Genomic DNA, 20,158 nt, shown 5'->3' on the forward strand with positions numbered 1-20,158 from the left:
CTAAAGTAGCAAAAGGTTAGCTAAGGACTAAAGTAGCAAAAGGTAAGCTAAGGACTAAAGTAGCGAAAGGTTAGCTAAGGGCTAAAGTAGCAAAAGGTTAGCTAAGGACTAAAGTAGCAAAAGGTTAGCTAAGGACTAAAGTAGCAAAAGGTTAGCTAAAAGCAACAAAAGGCTCGCTAAAGAAGAAAAAGGCTAGCTTGAAGCTAAAAGTTGAACAGTTGCTAAAAGCTAAAAATAGCATAAGAAGTAAAAAAAGGAACCAAAGAGATCTCTGTGTGTTTCTGTGGGGAAAATATTTGTAAATAATAATTAAATATTTTGTATTAAAACCAAAAATGGCTGAAAAGACACAATGTGTGGAGAAGAAGTTGGATTGCCAAAAAAACGAAAGAGGAAAGAAAAGCAAACCAGGAAACAGCTGAAGCTGAATCAGCGTTTGAGTGGAACCAGAACCAAACAGATCTGGACTTTTATCAGAACCGATCGAACCGTCCCTTCATCCCGCTGAAGTTTTTCCTTACGCTGCGCCTGAAGGCGTCTGGTAGCTTCTGGTGACTGAAAAACACAACGATAGATTAAAAACAGAGCAAACAAAACTTACAAGAATAATAAAAAAACACATTTTCAGGTTAAATTTACCTGTTTTTGATCGCATCACTGCAAATTTACTCCCCCCGCGCTGACTGCAGACGGAAAATTAGACTGTCAAAACCTTCGTTTAGAAGAGGCTAACAGACACTTTAGGCCTTTTAGAGAATAATAATAATAATAATAAATGTCGCTGAATATGACTTGGCTTAAAAGTTTGGGACAAATATTAAGACTCACAATATCTGTTGGTCGTATATTTGAGACTCCACCTGCATGATCGCTGCAGAAAAACAAATTTATAGTTTAGATTGATTTGTCATCCTCACCTGGCTGTGAGTGAGTTTTATTAATGTTGCATCATTAAATCTAAAACATGCTGCAGTCTGTTAGCGGGTTGAAAGCGTTTTGGAGCTAACGGGAATCAAAAGAAAGTCCGAAAAAGTGATCAGTCAGAGGTGAGATGCTGCTGTCCGAACCTCCTGCTGCTGTCTGAACCACCTGCTGCTGTCCGAACCACCTGCTGCTGTCTGAACCACCTGCTGCTGTCCGAACCACCTGCTGCTGTCTGAACCACCTGCTGCTGTCCGAACCACCTGCTGCTGTCTAAACCACCTGCTGCTGTCTAAACCACCTGCTGCTGTCTGAAGCACCTGCTGCTGTCTGAACCACCTGCTGCTGTCTAAACTACCTGCTGCTGTCTAAACCACCTGCTGCCGTCTAAATCACCTGCTGCTGTCCGAACCACCTGTCACTGTCCGGACCGCCATTTGACGCCCATCTCAGTCCGGACCACCACCCATTGCTGTCTAAACCGCCACCCGTCATTTCAGACCAAAGTTTTAAAAAAGGGGATTTAGAAATCTGTGCACTTGTTAACAAAACTCACTTCTGCTTCCATTTTCTCTGATAAACAACACAACAGTGACTTCCTCAGCAGTCCGCCACAGCTGGACGATGTCACTAACCAAGGAGGTAACACTGCCCGCACAGTCAGACCCCTTCAGCATTTCAACCCAGAAACTCTAAAAACAAGTCCCAAATGTTTTAAAATCAGTGAAATGAGCCGCTGGAGCGTTTCATGATGGCGTTTAACTAAAGGAAAAACGTGAAAACTCATTATTTTTATATTCTATTAAGTTTCCCCTTTAAGTCCGAAGGCCCAGCTTTCTGATTTCTCGTTCACAGCCCTGTAAAAAAAGACGAGACGCTGTCCGAAACCAGAGGCTCTGTGCTGCTTTGATTGCATCAGCCCCACTCCCACATCTGCCTTTTTCCTCTCTTCAGCGCAGCAGCCGGTTCAGTGTGACCCACATGTGGCTGAATTCTGCAGGTTTCCGCTGCTTTATCTCTGGTTTCGCAGCACAGAAAGCTCGAAGCACATCACTGATGTGGACCTATCTGCCTCACCCAAAGAGAGCTAAAGTAGCAAAACTCCAGGTCAAACAGATCATTTACTCTGAAATGCTGACAGAAATGGTGCCCCTACTTTGCCAATAAGACATATTTAATGTAAGAACTTAGGTTTGGAGCTCTGACCTTATTCTAACTTCATGTTCTGGATGTTTTGCCTCTTAAAGAGCCAAACTTAAGGTAAACCCTCAGGTTTAACTTGTTTATGTGTACAGCTTGGACACAGAAGCACTTACTGGACTTTTTCCTGCATCGCAGACACAGAAGCGACAGAAGACTCAGCGACATGACTGACACGACAGCCAGGACTGCAGCCAGCGGACCGGAGTCTCCTGTCATACCTGCAAATGCACACAAACGACAGAAAAGATGAAACTATTTCGTTTTTTACGACACACCTGTACTGGTCAACAGCTTCTCGGGGCTGGTGGCGTGCTTTCCTGCGAGCTCGGCGGAGCACCACAGGATGTGGTCGGCTCAAGCAAAACCGAAACACGCCGCTGTCGTCGTGGGACTCGCACCCACGAAAATGGTGTTGCACCTCCGGGTTTCAGAGCACGGACTTTAAAAGAGGCCCTTCGGATTCCCACAAGCGGCTGAGGGGCCAAAGGGGGAGGGGTCTCGTGTCCGCGGCGTTCAAGGCGGGGTCAAAACACAATCTCTCTGTCTCTAACCTCAACATCTCAGCTTCGTTTCTCAAGAAGAGACACGATAACAAGAAAACATCTGCACCTTAACCCCACATTTCTACTAGAAGCAGGGGCGTAGATCCCAGGGGGGTCAGCGGGGGTCCGGACCCCAACCCCAGTTTTTGGAAAACACAGATTTCCCCCCTAATAAATCATTTGAGGAAACTATAGGTTGAAGCAATACAACTTGACCGTTTAATGTTTTATTTCTCTGCTGCTAGCTTCAATGATTTGCTTCTGGAGAGCAGCAATTCTGCAAAAAAGACACGTCACATGTTCTATATATTTCCACTTCTAAATCAAGCAAAACATTTGAAACAAGCCTGCATTTTCATCACGTCGCGGTTTAATCTTCTGTGTGAACGCCCGGCCCTGCTGCTGAAACAGAAGCTAACCTCGCCGGCTAGCTTAATATGTCGCCTAATATCTGCTTTGTTGCTTTTTCTGCACAAAGCTGCCGCCCGTTTTCCTCCCTCACGCGGTTGAAAGTATCTGGTTGAAAACAGTCTGGTCTAATAATACAAGCAATTAAAAACACCTCCTAAACAACACGAACAAGAGTATTTTTAATTTCAGCTCCGTAAAATAAAACAAACACGACAGACACGCAGCTTTCTGGATTTCTAATTTGATTAGAAATTGCAGAAACTGATTAGAAGACGCAGAAAATAGGCCTAAATCTGTAGAAGGAGGGAAACTGCACGCATATTCACCCCGCAGAGTGAACACATTAAAAATCTTTACGGATAATCCGAGTTTTTGTCCACACGTTTCCATGGCAACGCTGAAAATCAGCGCCCTGCTCTCAATGTGGTCGCGCCGGGTCTACCTGAGCAAAACGACAGTTAATGATTCATTTTATTTTTCATTTTACAACGTCCCCCCCCTCCCAAAAAAATAAAAAAGTGGCTCTTAATAAATGAATCTTCCCGTTCAGCAACAAAACTGTGGAGATCAACGGGATTTCGGTGAATAGGACAAGAAAACCCAGCCGTCTTCGGAGCTCCACATCTCAGTCAGACTTCACAGCGGAAACGCCGTTCGAAGTTCAAACGAGTTGCAGCTAGTTGAACTTCACGTGTCTGAACCGGCACTTTGATATCTTTTAACGTTTTGACACAATCAAAGTTTACATTCTGAGACTTTTTTGTTCATGCAGAATGTTCAGCTGATAGGTAAAAATGTCCAAACGTTTGCAAACAAACAGATCTTACTTCCAAAACCTTTTTTGGTATATGTATATAAATTATACATCGAAACATTGGTATTTTTGTCTTCTTTCACCCAGCGTGTCTCTCACTAATATAAAACTACTGTTTTTTTCTTAAATCCCTCCAGAATACGGTGAGTTCACACCCAGACTTCTGTCATATTTCAGCTCATTATTATCCTCTTCAAAATTAGTAGTAAAGCTTTTTAACTCGTCGTATTCCCTCCATAAACCGCTGTAGAAGAATAAAAACTCAAACGTGTGACTGTCGGGGTCTTCCGCCGCTCGTAGCTCAAGAATTTTAAAGATCCGACTTGTAGTTTTTGCACAGCCACTGTTTGTTTGAGGCTTACTTTTCAGTCTGTTTCTGCCTGCCTGTCGTTAACATGGCGGTGGGACACAGGTGTTTGGTTACCACGGTGATGGCACTGAGTCACAGGTGGCAGCTTTAACGTTTATTTTGACCTTGGTTCTCTTTACACTCGAAATGTGAGCTTTTTTTATTTCTTTGTTTAGATTTTTACAGATCGACAGCAGCTGCATCGGCACATTTAAAAAATTTTTTAAAAAGTTTCTAAGAATCCGTGGAGAAGTGTTTGGAATCAGAACAAAGACGAAGCCTCGGATCTGAGACTCTCCTGACATCTGGAGAGAAGATCCTGCTTCTTAAACCCGCCTGGACAGAAGGGACGCAGTTCTGCTTCGTTATATTTTCATTTTTCTTAATAAAACGGAAAATAAAATAACCCGTTAAGTCACAGGAGGTTCTCAGTAACGGCTGGAAAGTTCTGACATGGAACCGTTACGTAATATGGAACATTACAAGAGCAAAATAAGTTCAAAACATAAAATAAAATGTGTAAAATGTGACTTTTTGTGAGTAAAAACTACTTTTGAGTGTAGTTTGTGCTCATAAAGATTTAAGCAAATAAAATAAAATAAACTGTTAGTTTTCATTTTTCCTGAGCAAACTATTTTATAAACAACAATATAACAACAGGGAAGGGAATTTTTAAAAAACTTGCGACACAATTTAATTTTAAAACCACAACAGCTGTCAAAATATTCCATTTTTTCATGTTTTTTATTTGAATCTTTTGTATAATCTATGATAAAATATAATAAGCATCATTAACCGCTAAGAGTTTACAGAATAATTTGTGATAAACGAGCGAATGTGCAGAGTCCGGTTTTGTTGCCAACATTTACGAGCCGTAAACAAAGGCGAGGACTTTCTGCTGTTTTATAACAATTTTATTTTTGACAAAAACCTGATGAGTTTGAGTTACATTAACCCACAAATTGTTATTTAATGATGTAGAAATGATGTTAGAAGCATAAAATAATGAAATCAAAAACATTTTAAAAATCACGTTTTTCGGCGAATTTACAGCTTTTACTTTACAACTAATTTAGTTAACTTGCTAATGATTAGTTAACAGTTAATGAGCTTTTAGCCTGAATGTAACTCACTAGTAAACATGACCTAATTATTAAAGATTCGTTCCTGGTTTGTTCCTCTTTAGTTCCTCTGTAAATAAAACGGTTTTATGACTCGTTTGACCTCCGACCTGATATTTGGAGACAGATTTCTGTTTGTTCATCACTTTAAACAATGTTAAAAAGAGACACGAGTTGTTTTACGACATTCATAGTTTCCACAGTGGCTCTGTGGCTTTTAGGCCTCGGGGTCGAGGCGATATTTCGTGTCTTGTGTTGCCCACTGGAAACTGACTCTTTCCAGTGGGTGGAAAGTTTTCCATCACAGTCAGACTGCAGTGAACGCACAGACGGCTGTTTATTTAAACAAGTGATTTTAATTAAAATTATATGTCGACGATGTCAGACACTTCCTTACTTATAAAGTCCGATTGCAATCTCTGCGGTGTTTGAAAGCAGCAGCTTTTGTTCTTGTTTTGGAAATACTTTATTCTTTTAAAGGTTTCGACACAAAGCAGAGATTTACGCGACTCACGGGACGGTTTTTTAAGTTTAAACTTTAAAACTCCCTCAAAAAGGGAACATTTTAACCTTCATCGCTTCAAGGATTTCCTATTAAACAAAACAAAAACTGAACATAAATGAGGAGGAAGTTTTATTTCACTTATTTGAACATTAGAGGTTTTGAAAAACCCGTTTCTGCTTCTGCTTCTCCTTTCTGCATCGACTGACCTGATTTATACGCTTCATTTCATTGTTCGGATGTTTATTATCAAATATAATCAAACATTTCACTCTTTACACCAAACCTGAGCCATTTTCACGCATTTATTACAAATTATAAGCAAACTTTAATCTCCAAGGACTCTATTACTTTTCTTTTCTGCTCTAATGACTTCTGATAAATTGAGGTTTTTCTTGTTTTGTCCTTTTTACCACTTTAAGGTTGTATTTTAGTTACTTTTTAAACTTCAGTTCCGGTTTAGACTTTAAGTAAACTGTAAGCTGAACAACAACACTGTCAGCTAAATGTTGCTTTGTAATTTTACTTACAAATACTTAAATTATTAGTCTTTTACTGCGACATTGTATTACTTATAGTAACAAACAGGTTGTAGCCATTTGCAGTGAAGCAGATAGTAACTCTTTTTTTTGTTGTAAACATTTATTTTACCTAATCCAATAAATTGAATTACAACTGAGAAGAATAATTAAGCTTCCCTGCCTGGAGTTTGATTCAACCAAATTAGTAAATAACAGTTTTATAGACGCTTTTGTTCGTCGACCCCTAAAAGACTCAGAATCTCGTGGTTTCAGGGTCAGATTCGTTTTCAGATCTGTGTCCGAGTCAAACCAAAGCGTCCACCTTCTATAAAACAATAACCCGAGCCGGTCCAGCGGCTGAACCGTTAACTAAAACAGGTCTTATCTGACGTGTTGCTGTGTTACCTTCAGAGGTCCAGCTGCCTTCATTCTTCACCTCCTTCAAACAGCAGCAGACTGAGAGCTCAGCTTCCTCTTTCTACACTTCCCCACATCCGTCGAGCGCTCGGCTGTAATACCGGTGTGGTTCTTAGTGGTCACAAAATATGACTAATGAGCAGCGTGCTCTGCTGGGGTGTCTTCATTTTGGGCTCATAACGCAACGCACGGTTGGCTTTTTCATACCAGCCAAATCAGCTTCAACACATTCGGTCCAAGACGGGTTAATACCGGGCATAAGACTGACTTAAAATGTCAAAAAAAGGGAGGAAAAAGCTAGTTTACTCACTATTTCTCTTTCATGTCACCTTTTAACATTTTAATTGTTTTTGTTACCACATAAGCCACACAAAGGAAACACAGATTACCCCTTTATAATAATTTAACACTTTATTTTATGAGAAGAAGTGAGTGTAAAGAACAGGGTTACCTGAATCCATGTAAATGAGATAAAAGTGGAGCTGGAGAGCGAAAAAAAGAGCATAAAGGACGAGAGAGACGGAGGCCTCGCCCAGACGACTGCGATCAGGAATGATCTGTATTTGTTGGAAGAAAACACGACCTCCAAGAAAGAAGGCACAGTAGAGAGAGGACGCTGAAGAAGCGCAGCGAAATAAGAAAATGACCGAAGCTGCTGTTACGTCGTGTTACTGAAGACAACGAGCTCGTTGTTCGTTGATTTTCTGCTGGAAAAAAAAAAAAAAAAAGGCAGAATCACAACGAAACAGTTTTTAATGGTTAAAGTTCAGCTGAATAAAAATAAAATTAAAAACAATCCGTCATTAGAAATTAACGATCCACGAAGGAAAACAAAAATAAACATGTCAGATAAACAAGTTACAGATGCCATCTTTATTATTTTTATTATCCTGAGCTTTAACTGTTGTGTCTTAATGTGCATTTTCTGTAAAAACACTGAAAACCGGCAGAGCAGAAGCTAAAATTACCAAAAGATTAGCTAAAATTAGCAAAACCGTGGTTAGGTTTAAATTTTACAAAACTGCAGCTAAAAGCTAAAATCAACAAAACCATAGATAAATGCTAAAATTAGCTAAACTGTAGATAAAAAGTTAAAATGATCATAATGGTTGCTAAATGCTTAAAGAAGCAGAACAGCAGCTACAGGGAGTGAAACAATAGCTAAAAGCTAAAATTAGCCAAACTGTAGCTAAAATGAGTAAAAACGGTGCCTAAAAGGGGAATGAAAAGACAAGAGAGCAAGCTTGAACATTAGCTAAAAAGCTAAAAGCAGCATAAGAACACAAAAATAAATACAGCAAATCAGCTGATTTTAAAGACAACAATGGATTTCTAGAGGTAAAATATTTATAAAATTAAGTAGTTTCAAAAGTTTTAAACTCTACCACGACTAAAAGTCCCATCCAGGGATTTCTAATCAAGCTGAACACTTTGATATTTAAATAATTTAAACTTAAAACAGGAAAACAATAGAGAGAAAGGAAGCACTTATCTGACTTTACTATAACTGTTATTGTTCTGTCAGTAGTGACGTCATGACGTCGCGAGTTTATTCTACGCACGTCGAAGCACGTACGTTCTAAAACTCGCGTGAGCCCAGTTCGGTGTGCTAACGTTCGGAGTAATGTTTTTGTTGTTAAATTAATTTTATTCCTGAGCGCATCTCCATGCCGTTAACGCTTTAGGTCGCAGGAGGCGTCGTCCCGCTGCTTTCAGCTGCTGTGAAAGGCGGGCCGCTGGAGCCACACCCTCTCCGCTGTTTGTTTGTTTTTGTTGTTATTGTTGTTGTCCTGGCCAGCGTTTAGCGCGCCGTGGCTCTGCCTGTCATTCCGCGTGCATGCAGCAGAATGGCTCGAGCGGTTCCAACGGCTCCGAGGGCTGCGGCGGCAGGGAGCGCCAGCCCCTCTCCTCCTTCAGCCCCATTCCCGCCGCCACGACGCGGGTGAGGCGCTTCATTCAGGAGCGGCGCACGCTGCCCCTGCCCAAAGTGATGGTGGTGTTCTCGGCCGCCGGGGAAGCGGACAAGCCGAGCGATGCCATGTCGAGCTCGGACCCTGCTGCGGAGGAAGACGCCCGGAAGCCGGCCTCCCCTTCCCCAAGCAAGCCGCTCCGGTCCTCGCTGAACAGCCAGGAGCAGGAGGTAGGCCGCTCCGCCTCACGGAAAATTACTACTACTACACACACAGGCTAAGACAGAGATGACAGTTATTTATTAACGAAAACTGATAAAGTACAATTAACCATAATGAATTTAAAATGGCCGTCTCGTTGCTAATATTAGCATGTAGGCTACTTAACCCACACACATTATTACTCCAGATAACTTTGCTGTTTGTGTGGCTCCTGAAACGGAGCTCTGTGATTCGTCCAGCCGCTGAGCCTCTGCGGTGATTGGCTGGCAGTTTGGTCACGTGGCTGTCAGTTTAATCCGCTCGTGGAGGTGGCAAATTCGGTTCTTTTTATGGACTCGAGTTAATCGGAGTCACCCACCTAAAGTGATCCGGTTCATTTGAGTCTGTCACGTTCGGAAATGTTTATTTTACAGTTCCACGCACAAATAGACAAGCTTACAAATGATAAGCTTGTCAAATGTTCACTAACCAACACGTTAACTCATGTTAAATGTGTATGTATGACTTGTCTGAGTCCGCAGCGTTTCTAGCGAGTCTTTAAACCGAATCATTGAACAGACTCATCTGAATCCGCAGTGTTTCCGGGGATTCGCCTGTTTTTTTCGTTGACTCTTCAAACTTGCGGATTTAGCACCAGTACTTCAGAGGAAATGTAGGATCTGAATTAACTGAGACCTCGGACACGTGAGTCCTGATTCATGTGAGGATTCAGATCATTCACTCAGGTGATTCAGTCTCTGACCAGATGTGCCGTGTGTTCAGGGAGGTGTTGAGTTTTAGTTTCATCGCTGTGCGATGTAAGATAAGGGCGGGGGATAATATTTTGTTTGTATCTGTTACCAAAATATCTTTATTTTATCTTATAATTTTAATACAGCTTTGCAGAAACTAATAATTAGATGTACGTTAAACCTGTTCAAGATGGCCGCCTCAAAAAATCTACTTTAACCAACAAAATGTGGTAGCTGAGGGTGATTCGGGTTCAGCTGAGGGTGATTCGGGTTCAGCTGAGGGTGATTCGGGTTCAGCTGAGGGTGATTCAGGTTCAGCTGAGGGTGATTCGGGTTCAGCTGAGGGTGATTCAGGTTCAGCTGAGGGTGATTCAGGTTCAGCTTAATGAATTTTGCTCCTTTTTTGTTTTGAATTCCTTCCAGTTTCCGGAGGTCATCTCTCTGAACGTCGGGGGGACGTACTTCACCACCCGTCTGTCCACGCTGCGGCGGTACGAGGACACCATGTTGGCCGCCATGTTCAGTGGGCGTCACTGCATCCCACGGGACGCCGAGGGGCGTTACTTCATCGATCGGGACGGAACGTATTTCACGTGAGTCTCGTTTTGAAACCCCTTAAAGAAGGTGATCACAGTAAGCCATGTTCTTTTGTAAATTTATCCAAACATCTGTTGGAGTGTTGTGTGTGTATGTGTGTGTGTGGGAGGAGAACGTTTATAAATGGTTACATAATTACAGGAACTTTTTGTTTTTTATTAAAAAAACAAAACCTCCAGTCGGAGAAGCAGCTCATTATATCCATGAATCGATTCAGGGCCGATTTATCAGAGGTAGGATTAACGGCGGCGATGACACACTGAGATTCATCACGTCCGAGTCGCCGCGTGTTGTGGAGGCGGCGAATAAACCCGGGGAGCTCCTGGACGAGGTGCAGCTAACAAACAGTGCCGAGTTTGATTTGGGTTCACGAAAAATCCAAACATCCGTCTGTATCCAGATAAAATAAAAGCTGGAAAATGAGTCAGAAGGAGGGAATTTTAAACATTGAGTTATTAGTTTCAAGTCCTTCCTCTCAGAAGCTTCAAAACGAGCCGTAGTTTGTTGAAATTAGGTGATTTATCAGCTGGAAACAAGCTACTTTTTGTTTATGAAAGCACCCGTTTGTAAAAAAAAAAAAAGAGGAATCCCAAAACTTCCCAGTGCGGTCGGTTTATCCCCAGAGCGCTGAACTGAAGCCCGAGCTGCACGTCGGTGGGTGAAAGGGTTCTACGTTCTGCTTCACCCAGCGGTGTTCTGACGTTCTCAGTAAACTGAAGGTGGATCCGTTCTGCGCTTGAAACGACAAACTGTCATTTTCAACCGGAAGATAATCAGACGCCTGTGCTCCTCACAGCATGACATCCATGTTGAATCTGAATTCATTATTATTATTATTACCGTATTTTCTGCAGTCAATGAATGGTCCAAGTTCAAACTTTTGTCATCTATAAGGTGCATCACTTCTTACATATGTAAGGCGCTCCGGATTATAAGGCGCACTGTCGTTTTTGAGAAAATCGCTTTTACGTGCGCCTTATTCTGAGCTGAGGTGCCTCGTTGGCTCTGTTTTTATTAAACCTGATGATACGATACCGCCCCCTCGATGCACGCGGCTCATTTATTTACGTCAGAAACATGACTGGTGCCCAAGATTTAAATAAATAAAGCCTGAAATAAAAATAAAAATGTCAGATGTAGTGAAGAAGCAGCTTTGATGCTGTAAAGAGGATCAGGTCTTTGTGTTTTTTGTCTCCTGACCACGTTCTGACGTCGTCTCTTTCCTTTTCTTCAGTAAATCATTTTTAACGGCCTGGTAACGTGTGTCGGTCGGCCGAGGTGTGAAAACCACCATCGCTCAGAGGAAACCGTCAGGTGTGAAAACGAATCCTCTGGGTTCCGCGAGCGCACCGAAATAAACCTTCAGTCTGGACCGAATCAGGCCGGCCTCCGGATCCCCGGAGCCTCTCTGCTCTGAGGGGGAAAAAAAAAGCGCGAACTCCTTTAAATATGGATGTGACGACAGGCGGCGTGACTTATGTAAGAGCAGATGAGTGATTAAAGATTAAACGAAGACGAGTCAGAGGAACGAGAGGCGGAAAGGACTGCCAGTTTGTGTTCGGGGCAGCAGAACAAAAAGTGGTTTTTGCCTCATTAAAGCTTCCTCCAGTCGATTTGAAATCCTCTGAATTCGATGCGTGAAATCAGTAAATCAAACCAGAGGTCTTGTCCTTTTTGTGATTTCACACCAAATGTTTCTGTCCAAAAAGGGACGTCCTGAACTTCCTGCGGGAAGGAGAGCTTCCTCAGCGGGACCGAGTGCGAGCCGTCCACAGGGAGGCACAGTACTACGCCATCGGGCCGCTGATGGACAGCCTGGAGGACATCCAGCCTCTGACGGGGGAGAAGGTCCGGCAGGCCTTCCTGGATCTGCTGCCCTACTACAGAGGTAGAGTCAGAGGACGGGGACGGGGGGGGGTCGTTTCCATCCGTTAGTAGCTTGGATAACAGAAGGTCCAGGAGGTAAACAGGCTCTGAGCTAAAAGCAACAAACGCTGCTAACTCCGTTCACTCCGACGCAGCTTTCAGCATCAATAATTGAGCCTTAATTTGAGGGAACATGCAGCAGAACGCGCGCTTCCAAGAGCAGCCGAAGTCGAGCTGTTTTATTCATGGAGCGCATTTAAAATTTACAGCGTGTTGAGAACTTTAACGACTAAAGAGAGGAAAAAAACAGCAAACAGCTGCAAGGAACTGGAGAGATTACACAGCCGAAGGAATCCAAACGTGAGCTAAAATGGGCATAATGAGCAAAACTCAACAGAATGTGAGCTACCATCAGCAGAATACAAGATATGAGCAGGATATGAGCTAAAATGAGCAAAACATGAGCTAAAATGGGCAGAATATAAGCTAAAACCATCAGAATGTGAGCTAGCATCAGCACTACAAGATATGAGCAGAACACAAGCCAAAATAAGCTAAATTTGATAAAATATGAGCAGAGCATGAGCTAAAATGAGCAGAATGTGAGATAACATCAGAAGAATACAAGATATGAACAGGACATGAAATAAAATGAGCAAAGCACAAGTTAAAATGATTAGAACACAAGCTAAAATAGGCAGAATGTGAGCCAAAATGAACTAAATAAGATGTAATATGAGCAAAACATGAGCTAAAATGAGCAAAGCACGAGCTAAAAGCTAAAACAAGCAGAACAGTAGCAAAAAGCTTAAACCAGCAGAATAGTAGCTAAAAATAAAATCAAATCAGTTTCAAAAATCTAAAGTTAGATCAGCAGCTAAAAGTAGCAGAAGAGACTTTAAAGAGCTAAAATCAGTAAAACAGGAGCTGAAAGCTGAAATGCAGCGAAGTGCTGAGGTAGATTTCAACGAGAACTGAAGACATCTTCATTTCTTTTCTTTGTATTTCTGTCATTTTGGACGTTATAAAACCAACCGTGGGGATCCTAGATCATCGTTTACAATAAAAACATCTAAAACTGAGAGAATGGGATTCAATAAATGTTTTAATTCTCAGCAAGAAGCTTTAGAGCTAAAAGGTATTATCAGTTCAGGGACCGCCTGCGTCGTTTATAACTTTTAGTTTGTGAACAAATCCGTCAGATGTCTGGTTTCTAAATGGCGCTGGACTCGTTTCAGACAATCTGGAGCGCATCGTGGAGATCGCCAAGCTGAGGGCCATGCAGAAGAAGGCCCGCTTCGCCAAGCTGAAGATCTGCGTCTACAAGGAGGAGATGCCCATCACGCCGTACGAGCGCCCCCTCTTCAACTCGCTGCGCTTCGAGCGCTCGGACAGCGAGGCCAAGCTCTTCGAGCACCACTGCGAGGTGGACGTGTCCTTCGGGCCGTGGGAGGCGGTGGCAGACGTTTATGACCTGCTGCACTGCATCGTCAGCGACCTGGCCGAGCGTGGCATCGCTGCCGAGCAGCAGTGCATCGGCGTCTGTGACAAGCACCTCATCAACCACTACTACTGCAAGAGGCCCATCTACGAGTTCAAGATCACGTGGTGGTGAGGCTCAAACGAGCGGCTGGTCCATCGTTACGAGACCTGAGCGAACTCTGACTTTTGTATTGTTGCCAATGTTTTGTGCCGATCTTCAAATGTGACCCTTTAAATCTCGTAGGTAAGTAAGTTCCTGTTTTCACACGGTTCACTTTTGTGTTTTGGCGTTCCGAGGAGAGGCGCGACGACCCCGAGTCGGCGCTTCGTACGCGTCCACGTCGCCGCCGGGCGTGGCCGTGGAGAACCCTCACTTAGAGAGGTTCAGTCGAGCCCCGATGGCTACTCCAAACCTGAGGGCTTTTTTTTACGAGCTGCTCCTTCAGTTACGCGTCTTATTTCCGTTGCGTTTCTTCACGGTTTAGCCCGACCGCTAACGATTTCAGCGCACAAACGCACGCAGTGAAGGCGGCACCTCTCCGGGCTGCGGCGGAGTTCTGCGTGCTCGTGACCGGTTGGCGTGCGCATTCCTGGCCGCGCACATTATTCCGTCACCCGCCTCGACGGCTCCCCCCTCCGCCATCAGAAAAAAGGGCGGGAAGCTTCTGGTAAAAGTCTGGAAAGCTTCCAGAAACTTTCCGCTCTCTGGATCTGATCCGAAGAACTCCGACCAATCAGTGGCTCTAAAGTCAAGCACAGGTTATTTTCCATTATGTATTTATTATTATGTTCTTCTCGTGTTTTTATGGAAACGTACACAAATGTTGGGATGTAATCAAAGAAATCTGTGACCTGTGCTTCAAAATTAGTTCTTATTTCCTCAGAAGCTTCAAATCGAGCCGTAGTTTGTTGATATTTGCTGATTTATCAGCTGGCAACAAGCTAGTTCTGTTTCTGACAGCGCCGACTTGAAAAAGTCGATGTTTATTATACCGGAGTGACATCATCGGGAATTCCAGGAAAGTTTAAAAAGCTTCACAATATATAAGGATTTTAAAACAAAGGATTATTTCTGAAGAAAACTTTGATTTAAAGGTAGATTAGGAAGGTTATTTGTTGTTTTACTCACCAGGATCTTAGACGGTGTCGTCACAGACTCGTTTTTACCAGAAAATCAGTATTTTTTTATGTTTTTAGCTCTTCAGCCTGAGCTCATTCTGACTCACTTCTCAGCGGGGATCATGTGCGTGTCTGCCACCTAGTGGTGGCGTGAAGAAACGACAGCTTCGTGTGATTTGGAGCCGGTTTATTCAGACAATGCAGCTCTCACCAGACATCGTCACCAAAGCTTCACTTGGAGTTCAGATCCTGGAACTGTAGCTTCGGTGCTCTGGAAATCATCTGTGTGCGTGACGGAGGCGTGCGGGGAGGGGGCGTGGCCTCAACGTGCGATGGAGGCGTGGCTCAGACGTACTCAGGTGTTCGAGCACAAAAAGCTGCTTGTTTTGGTTGCTTAAAATCGCCGTTCGGGGCGAGCATTGACGTTCGGAGCTCCAGGTTTGGTCGCATTTATTCCCATTAATGTCGCAGCCGTGCTCGAGACGAGTTGGAGACACGTTGGAGACGTCCTCCCGAGTGGCGTTCCCTAACGAGTCGCAGCCCGGTGAGATCCTGCCTTTGTGCTCCTGATGAGAATTCACAGCCGAGCACAAATATCATGTTGATCTTCCCGTAAACATGTAAAGTTCACCATTTAAAAGGAGACGGCGTCCATTTTTTTCACAATAAACTCGATTTATCAGATGTAGGAAGACAAACAAATGATCATAACGCTTTAAAAAAAGGCATTTGTTAAATCTGACCCTTCAGAAAACTCCAAACAGAAATAATAAACGTGTTTGGAGTCAGATTCAGGCTGTCGAGCACAGAGAAATCTCCCCCCTGAAACGTGACTGACGGGTACCGGAGGAGGCCCGCGGGGCGCCGGGCCGGCCGCTTCGCCTCACCGTTAATGAGTTCACATGTCTGCACGCGGCCCGGGACGGTGAGACAAAAAAGGACCCGCCCGGCGCCAGCTATGCAAACGCAGACGCCGAACTGACAGGTTTGCTTCATTTTTTATTTATTTATTTTTGGCGCTCATCATCTGAGTTCGTCCGCTTCGTTTCCAGCTTCCGTCAAATTTAAAAGCTCGTTAAGCTAATCGTCCTGGAAAACCACATTCATTTATTCATTCATTCATTGATTCATCCATCAGCCGAACTGTAGCTCGGCCCGATCAGTTTCAGCCAGCAAGTGAAGAAAGAATCCTTCCAGGACGGATTTATCGTAAGTAAACTGAAATCAAACCTGTCGATTTTATGACGGGTTCTGTTTCGGGATTAAATGTGACAGAGTATATTTTCAGACCTGTGTGTGTGTATGTGTGTGTGTGTTTTTCCCGAACATCAGCAGGAGTCTTTGTTGTCGCAGAACTTCGGCCGTTTTTTTGGTGGAAATTTTTTTTGTTTGTTTTTGTCACTTTCAGGGAGAATCTGTTTTTTTTCCCTCCGCATTTTGTCGTTACTCGTCCTGCTGTACTTGACAACAAAGCACCTTGTGATTGTAAGTAAAATATTTTCATTTTACGTGAACTTCTCAGACTAGCACCTTTTTATCGTTGCCGTTTTTTGTTCGTTTTGCTGCTCCTCCGAAACACCACCTCTCCTGGTTACTGCAACGTTTACGAGGTCTTTATCTGGTTGTTTTAGCTTCTAGGAAGCTCCGGGTCTTTATTTGTCTTTCATTTGTTAGAAATAAGTTTTCAAAAAATGTGATTTTTATTTATAGTGAAATTAAAACTTTTCAAACGTAACCAGTGTTTTTTTTCCCTCTGTATGTGAAAAAATGTTGAGAACAGAGATAGTTCCTGTACAGACAGCTGCAATACTTTTTATTTTTAGAACCCAGATCTGTAGTTAGTTTTAGTTATTAAATAGTTTTTATTCAGTCTTTCTAACAGCGAAAACAGAACCTCCTTAGCCGAGGTAAAAATGGACATGAGTACGAATTTGTTGCTAAATTATCCAAAATTTAGCAACTTTCTTTTTATATTTTTAGTAAATTTGAGGATGTGGTGTTTCCAAATCTCTGCTCCTCTCTCAGAATAAAACAGTTTTAATAAAATTAGTTTTGTTTTTTTAACATTATTGAAGAAAAGCAGCTTCGGATCTTCTTTTTTAAACGTTTACAGAAAGATGGAAGTCCATTTAAACGCTCAAATGCAAGCTTTGGGTCGTGGAAAAGAGCAAAATTGGTCAATAATTGTAGGGGTTTTTTTATCTTTTAATGGAGGTTTTATAGAAACATTTATTTTTAACAAACAAACAAAGCTTCCCGTTGGGTGACGACTCCTCCACGCTCTACAACTGGGCGTTTCGCTCGGAGCTCGCCTAAATGTTTTTTTTTTTTTCGTATTTGTCATTTTCCTGAGCTGCTGTCCCAGACCCACATTACACCGCCGCCACGATGACAAACCCACCGCGACCCGGAAGCTTCAGGCACGCCCATTTTCTGTCAGGTTTTGACTTCGTAGATGGGTCATCGTCACGACTGATGGGCCTAAGATGAAGGTTAGCTTTTCAGCTGCAGCATCACAGATTTTATTGGATGCATAAACAATCAGATCATCAGCGTATTTCTGAAAACCAGCCTCAGGATGCACGACTAAAATGTCCGTAATTCCAGACTAAAAAGAATGGGACTGAAAAGGGTTCCCTGAGGGACTCCTGTTTCCATTTTATGAGGAAAATACTTATCATTGTCGATCACAAGGCTCAGTTTATGCCTCTTTTAGGTGTGAATTAAGAGTCAGTGATCCTTACAGGGAGAAAGAATTTGAGTTTGTTTACAAACTTCAGCTTCTAAAAATAGTTTTTTACCCGAACATCGACACAAGATGGTTTCTGTGGGATCGTGTTTGATGCTGAGCCCATGAAACTCTTCTAAGAAGCTCCTTTTTGTACCCATAAATCTTAAATTAAACTGGTGCTACCTGCTTTAAGATTTAAATTATTCAGCACAAATGAAGGGTTTTGTCAGGAGTGACCCCGGAGGAGTTCAGCTCTGCTCTGTGAACTCAGGAGATGGTGAACAAACGGAGCGAAACGAGTCCGTCTGAAGCGTGAAGACGAAACCTGCTGGGAAGGTTGAAAACAAACGGACTGAGAGGGCAAATAACCGAACGTCCTCCCCGGTGATTAGGTCCTCGCAGCTTTTCATCGATCGTTCTCCTTCATGTTACGTAACCAGGTCTGGAGTTAGACGGGAGGAGATGATTTTCATGTCAAAGATTAATTAATAAGTCTGTTTTATGAAGGGGGGGTGGGGCGTTGAAGGTTGAATAAAACAAGACTTTAAATGAATCTGAGGGGAGAAAAAAAAGGAGGAGGAAGAAGAAGAACTCCGGTAACCTCGGCTGGTACACCCATGAATCTCTGATCGATTATTGGTCTTCAAGTTGCATTGTGGGTAACGGTAAACAGAAAACAACGTGAGCTAAAGGGAAAAGGTCAGAGGTCATTATTGACCTAAATGAAAAAACCGTTCAGTCTAATTATTTTACCACCTCATGCTGGGATTAGACTTCAAGATCCAGGTTCATCGACTTAAACATCAGAAAGGAACGAATCTTCATCTTATAATTATCTTTTAATTATCCACTATTTTATTACATGATTCTTGCAGAATGTAGGCATTACATCTGAGCTTCCTGATAAGTTTAGATAAGAAATGATTCAATGAAATAGTCGCTTATTCTTTAAATTCTAATGAAATTGTTTCTTTCATTGCGAGATGTTGAGTCCAAAGTCCAAGAAAGAAACGAATAAAGCGGACTGGCTGAAATCACGTCGAGCTGTTTTGGTTGTAAACCAAACTTCTTACACTCTTCTGTATCGACAAGAACTACGGCATGAAATTAGTGTCTTCACGTTAACGAGAAATTAAAGAATCGTGGATTTAGATGGACTGTCGTCACCTCAACTAGGCCGACCAATCGGTGGAAGATTTAGGAGACGTCAGCCTCTCTTTGGCTGCTTTTAAAAGAAACGCGCCGACAGGCAAGAAGCAAGTCGGCCATTTTATGGTGACTTCAGGTGCATTTCGTCCATCTGAGGTGTTTCAATCAAGTTTTGGTTTTGAGGATTTGGGTCAGGAAACCACACCGTCCATGTCCAGGTACAACCTGGCAACCCGCCGCCTGGCCCGGAGTGTGCACGCGCACAGCTCCCCCCTCGCTCGTGGCCAGCCAGGCCGTTTGAATGTTGAATGAGCCTGGCCCGCTACTTAGCCGTCGTTGCCATGCCAACGCAATAATAGCAGGCGCCGAGCCATATGCTGCGTGCGCCCGCCGCCCGCCTGAGCGTGCTCAGGGGGGGTGTTTGAGGCCCAACTGTGCAAACGTGCGATTGGTTGGAACAGCTGGAGAGCTCGTTAGAAGGAGGACACAAACATCTGTCCGTGGTCAGCTTCTGTAACGAAGACAGAACCGACACACGCGCCTACAAACAGCTCATGAAATATGAAACAAACTAATAAATTTCAAAATCAAAATGCTGTATACCTTTAAAAATGATGCTACTACTTCTGCTTTTCAATATAAACCAAAAATCTATGAATCTGTGTCTTTCCTCTGAGGCCAAAAGCACAACAATCACCAAAATAATTGTAATAATGGACTTACAGATTCTTGGAGAAAGTGTGACATATTTTCGTGCTGTTTTTACCCTTTTTTTAACCACTGAATTTCCTTTTTGTGCTGAAATGGTGACTAACTGAAAGGAGACTGTGAACAGTGTCAAAGACTGAAAACGAATTTCAGTTATTTTGTGAAAATCTTGAGCCAAGCAAGAGTTGATTCTCTGTGTTTTGATGCGTAGTGAAAGTGGACGCTATCGCCACCTGGTGGCACGGCGTGGGCATTTCAGTTTTTTTTTTTTTTAATTCTTTCTATTTTTCACAAACAGTAAAAACAAAAGATATTCATTTTAAAGTCATGTAAATGAGGCCATATTGTACTAACTAAACAAAGAAGAACATGAGCGCCCCCTGCAGGCTGGCTCCTGCGCAGGTTTTAGGTTAATTGTTAAGTAAAAATACATGTTTAGTTATAATGAATCACTATGGTTGTGCGTGGTAAACGTCACAGTTTACTATAGTATTACCATCGAGAAATACTAATAAAACTAGAGACAGGACAGGAAGTTGGAAGCTGAAGCCACAAAGGGCTTTTTAAGTCCCGCCCCCTCCGTGTATATGATTGGAGGGTTTTCCTGACTAAATAAAAAGTAAATAAATAAATAAGTGTACTTAATTTCTTTTTGTTTATTTATTTATTTTCCCAGCTGTTGTATTTTGTCGTGGCTCTTACGCCGCTGCCATGCATTCAGATATACGTTTTATAATTCGTTTATTTCCGTTTTTTTTATTGTGATTGACGGGGTCAAAGCCTGTTAGCGAGTCAGGAGGGTGTGTGGGCGAGACTTACGTATCAATGCCCCCCCCCCCCCC

General features: G+C 42.7%; 2 protein-coding genes across 2 annotated transcripts in view; one reads left to right on the forward strand and one right to left on the reverse strand.

Annotated features, from left to right (window-relative positions):
• The window catches only part of si:dkey-183i3.6 (LAT2 domain-containing protein), an 11,146-nt gene extending 4,213 nt beyond the window's left edge, over positions 1–6,933 (reverse strand). Inside the window, exons 1-5 of the mRNA XM_037979096.1 lie at positions 6,790–6,933; positions 2,238–2,342; positions 829–871; positions 640–683; positions 522–555 (exon numbers count right to left, since the gene is read on the reverse strand). Coding sequence (XP_037835024.1) covers positions 522–555; positions 640–683; positions 829–871; positions 2,238–2,340 — 224 coding nt within the window. The 5' untranslated portion in view covers positions 2,341–2,342; positions 6,790–6,933. The remainder of the gene's footprint in view (positions 1–521; positions 556–639; positions 684–828; positions 872–2,237; positions 2,343–6,789) is intronic.
• A 953-nt stretch (positions 6,934–7,886) lies between these two features.
• On the forward strand, positions 7,887–16,463 carry kctd7 (potassium channel tetramerization domain containing 7). The gene is made up of 4 exons (XM_017419867.3): positions 7,887–8,941; positions 10,088–10,257; positions 11,971–12,149; positions 13,366–16,463. Exons 1-4 carry the CDS (start codon positions 8,639–8,641, stop codon positions 13,740–13,742), a joined length of 1,029 nt encoding a protein of 342 aa, XP_017275356.1. The 5' UTR covers positions 7,887–8,638; the 3' UTR covers positions 13,743–16,463.
• The last annotated feature ends 3,695 nt before the right edge of the window (positions 16,464–20,158 follow it).

This window comes from Kryptolebias marmoratus, linkage group LG13, assembly GCF_001649575.2.
Source record: "Kryptolebias marmoratus isolate JLee-2015 linkage group LG13, ASM164957v2, whole genome shotgun sequence".
NCBI classification, from domain to species: Eukaryota; Metazoa; Chordata; class Actinopteri; order Cyprinodontiformes; family Rivulidae; genus Kryptolebias; species Kryptolebias marmoratus.

Bases quoted from the DNA above. Each gene is read 5' to 3' on its own strand.
- kctd7 (XM_017419867.3), top strand. From the start codon at position 8,639: ATGCAGCAGAATGGCTCGAGCGGTTCCAACGGCTCCGAGGGCTGCGGC. The intron at 8,942-10,087 runs GTAGGCCGCTCC...AATTCCTTCCAG, and splicing joins TGAACAGCCAGGAGCAGGAG to TTTCCGGAGGTCATCTCTCT. The intron at 10,258-11,970 runs GTGAGTCTCGTT...CTGTCCAAAAAG, and splicing joins CGGGACGGAACGTATTTCAC to GGACGTCCTGAACTTCCTGC.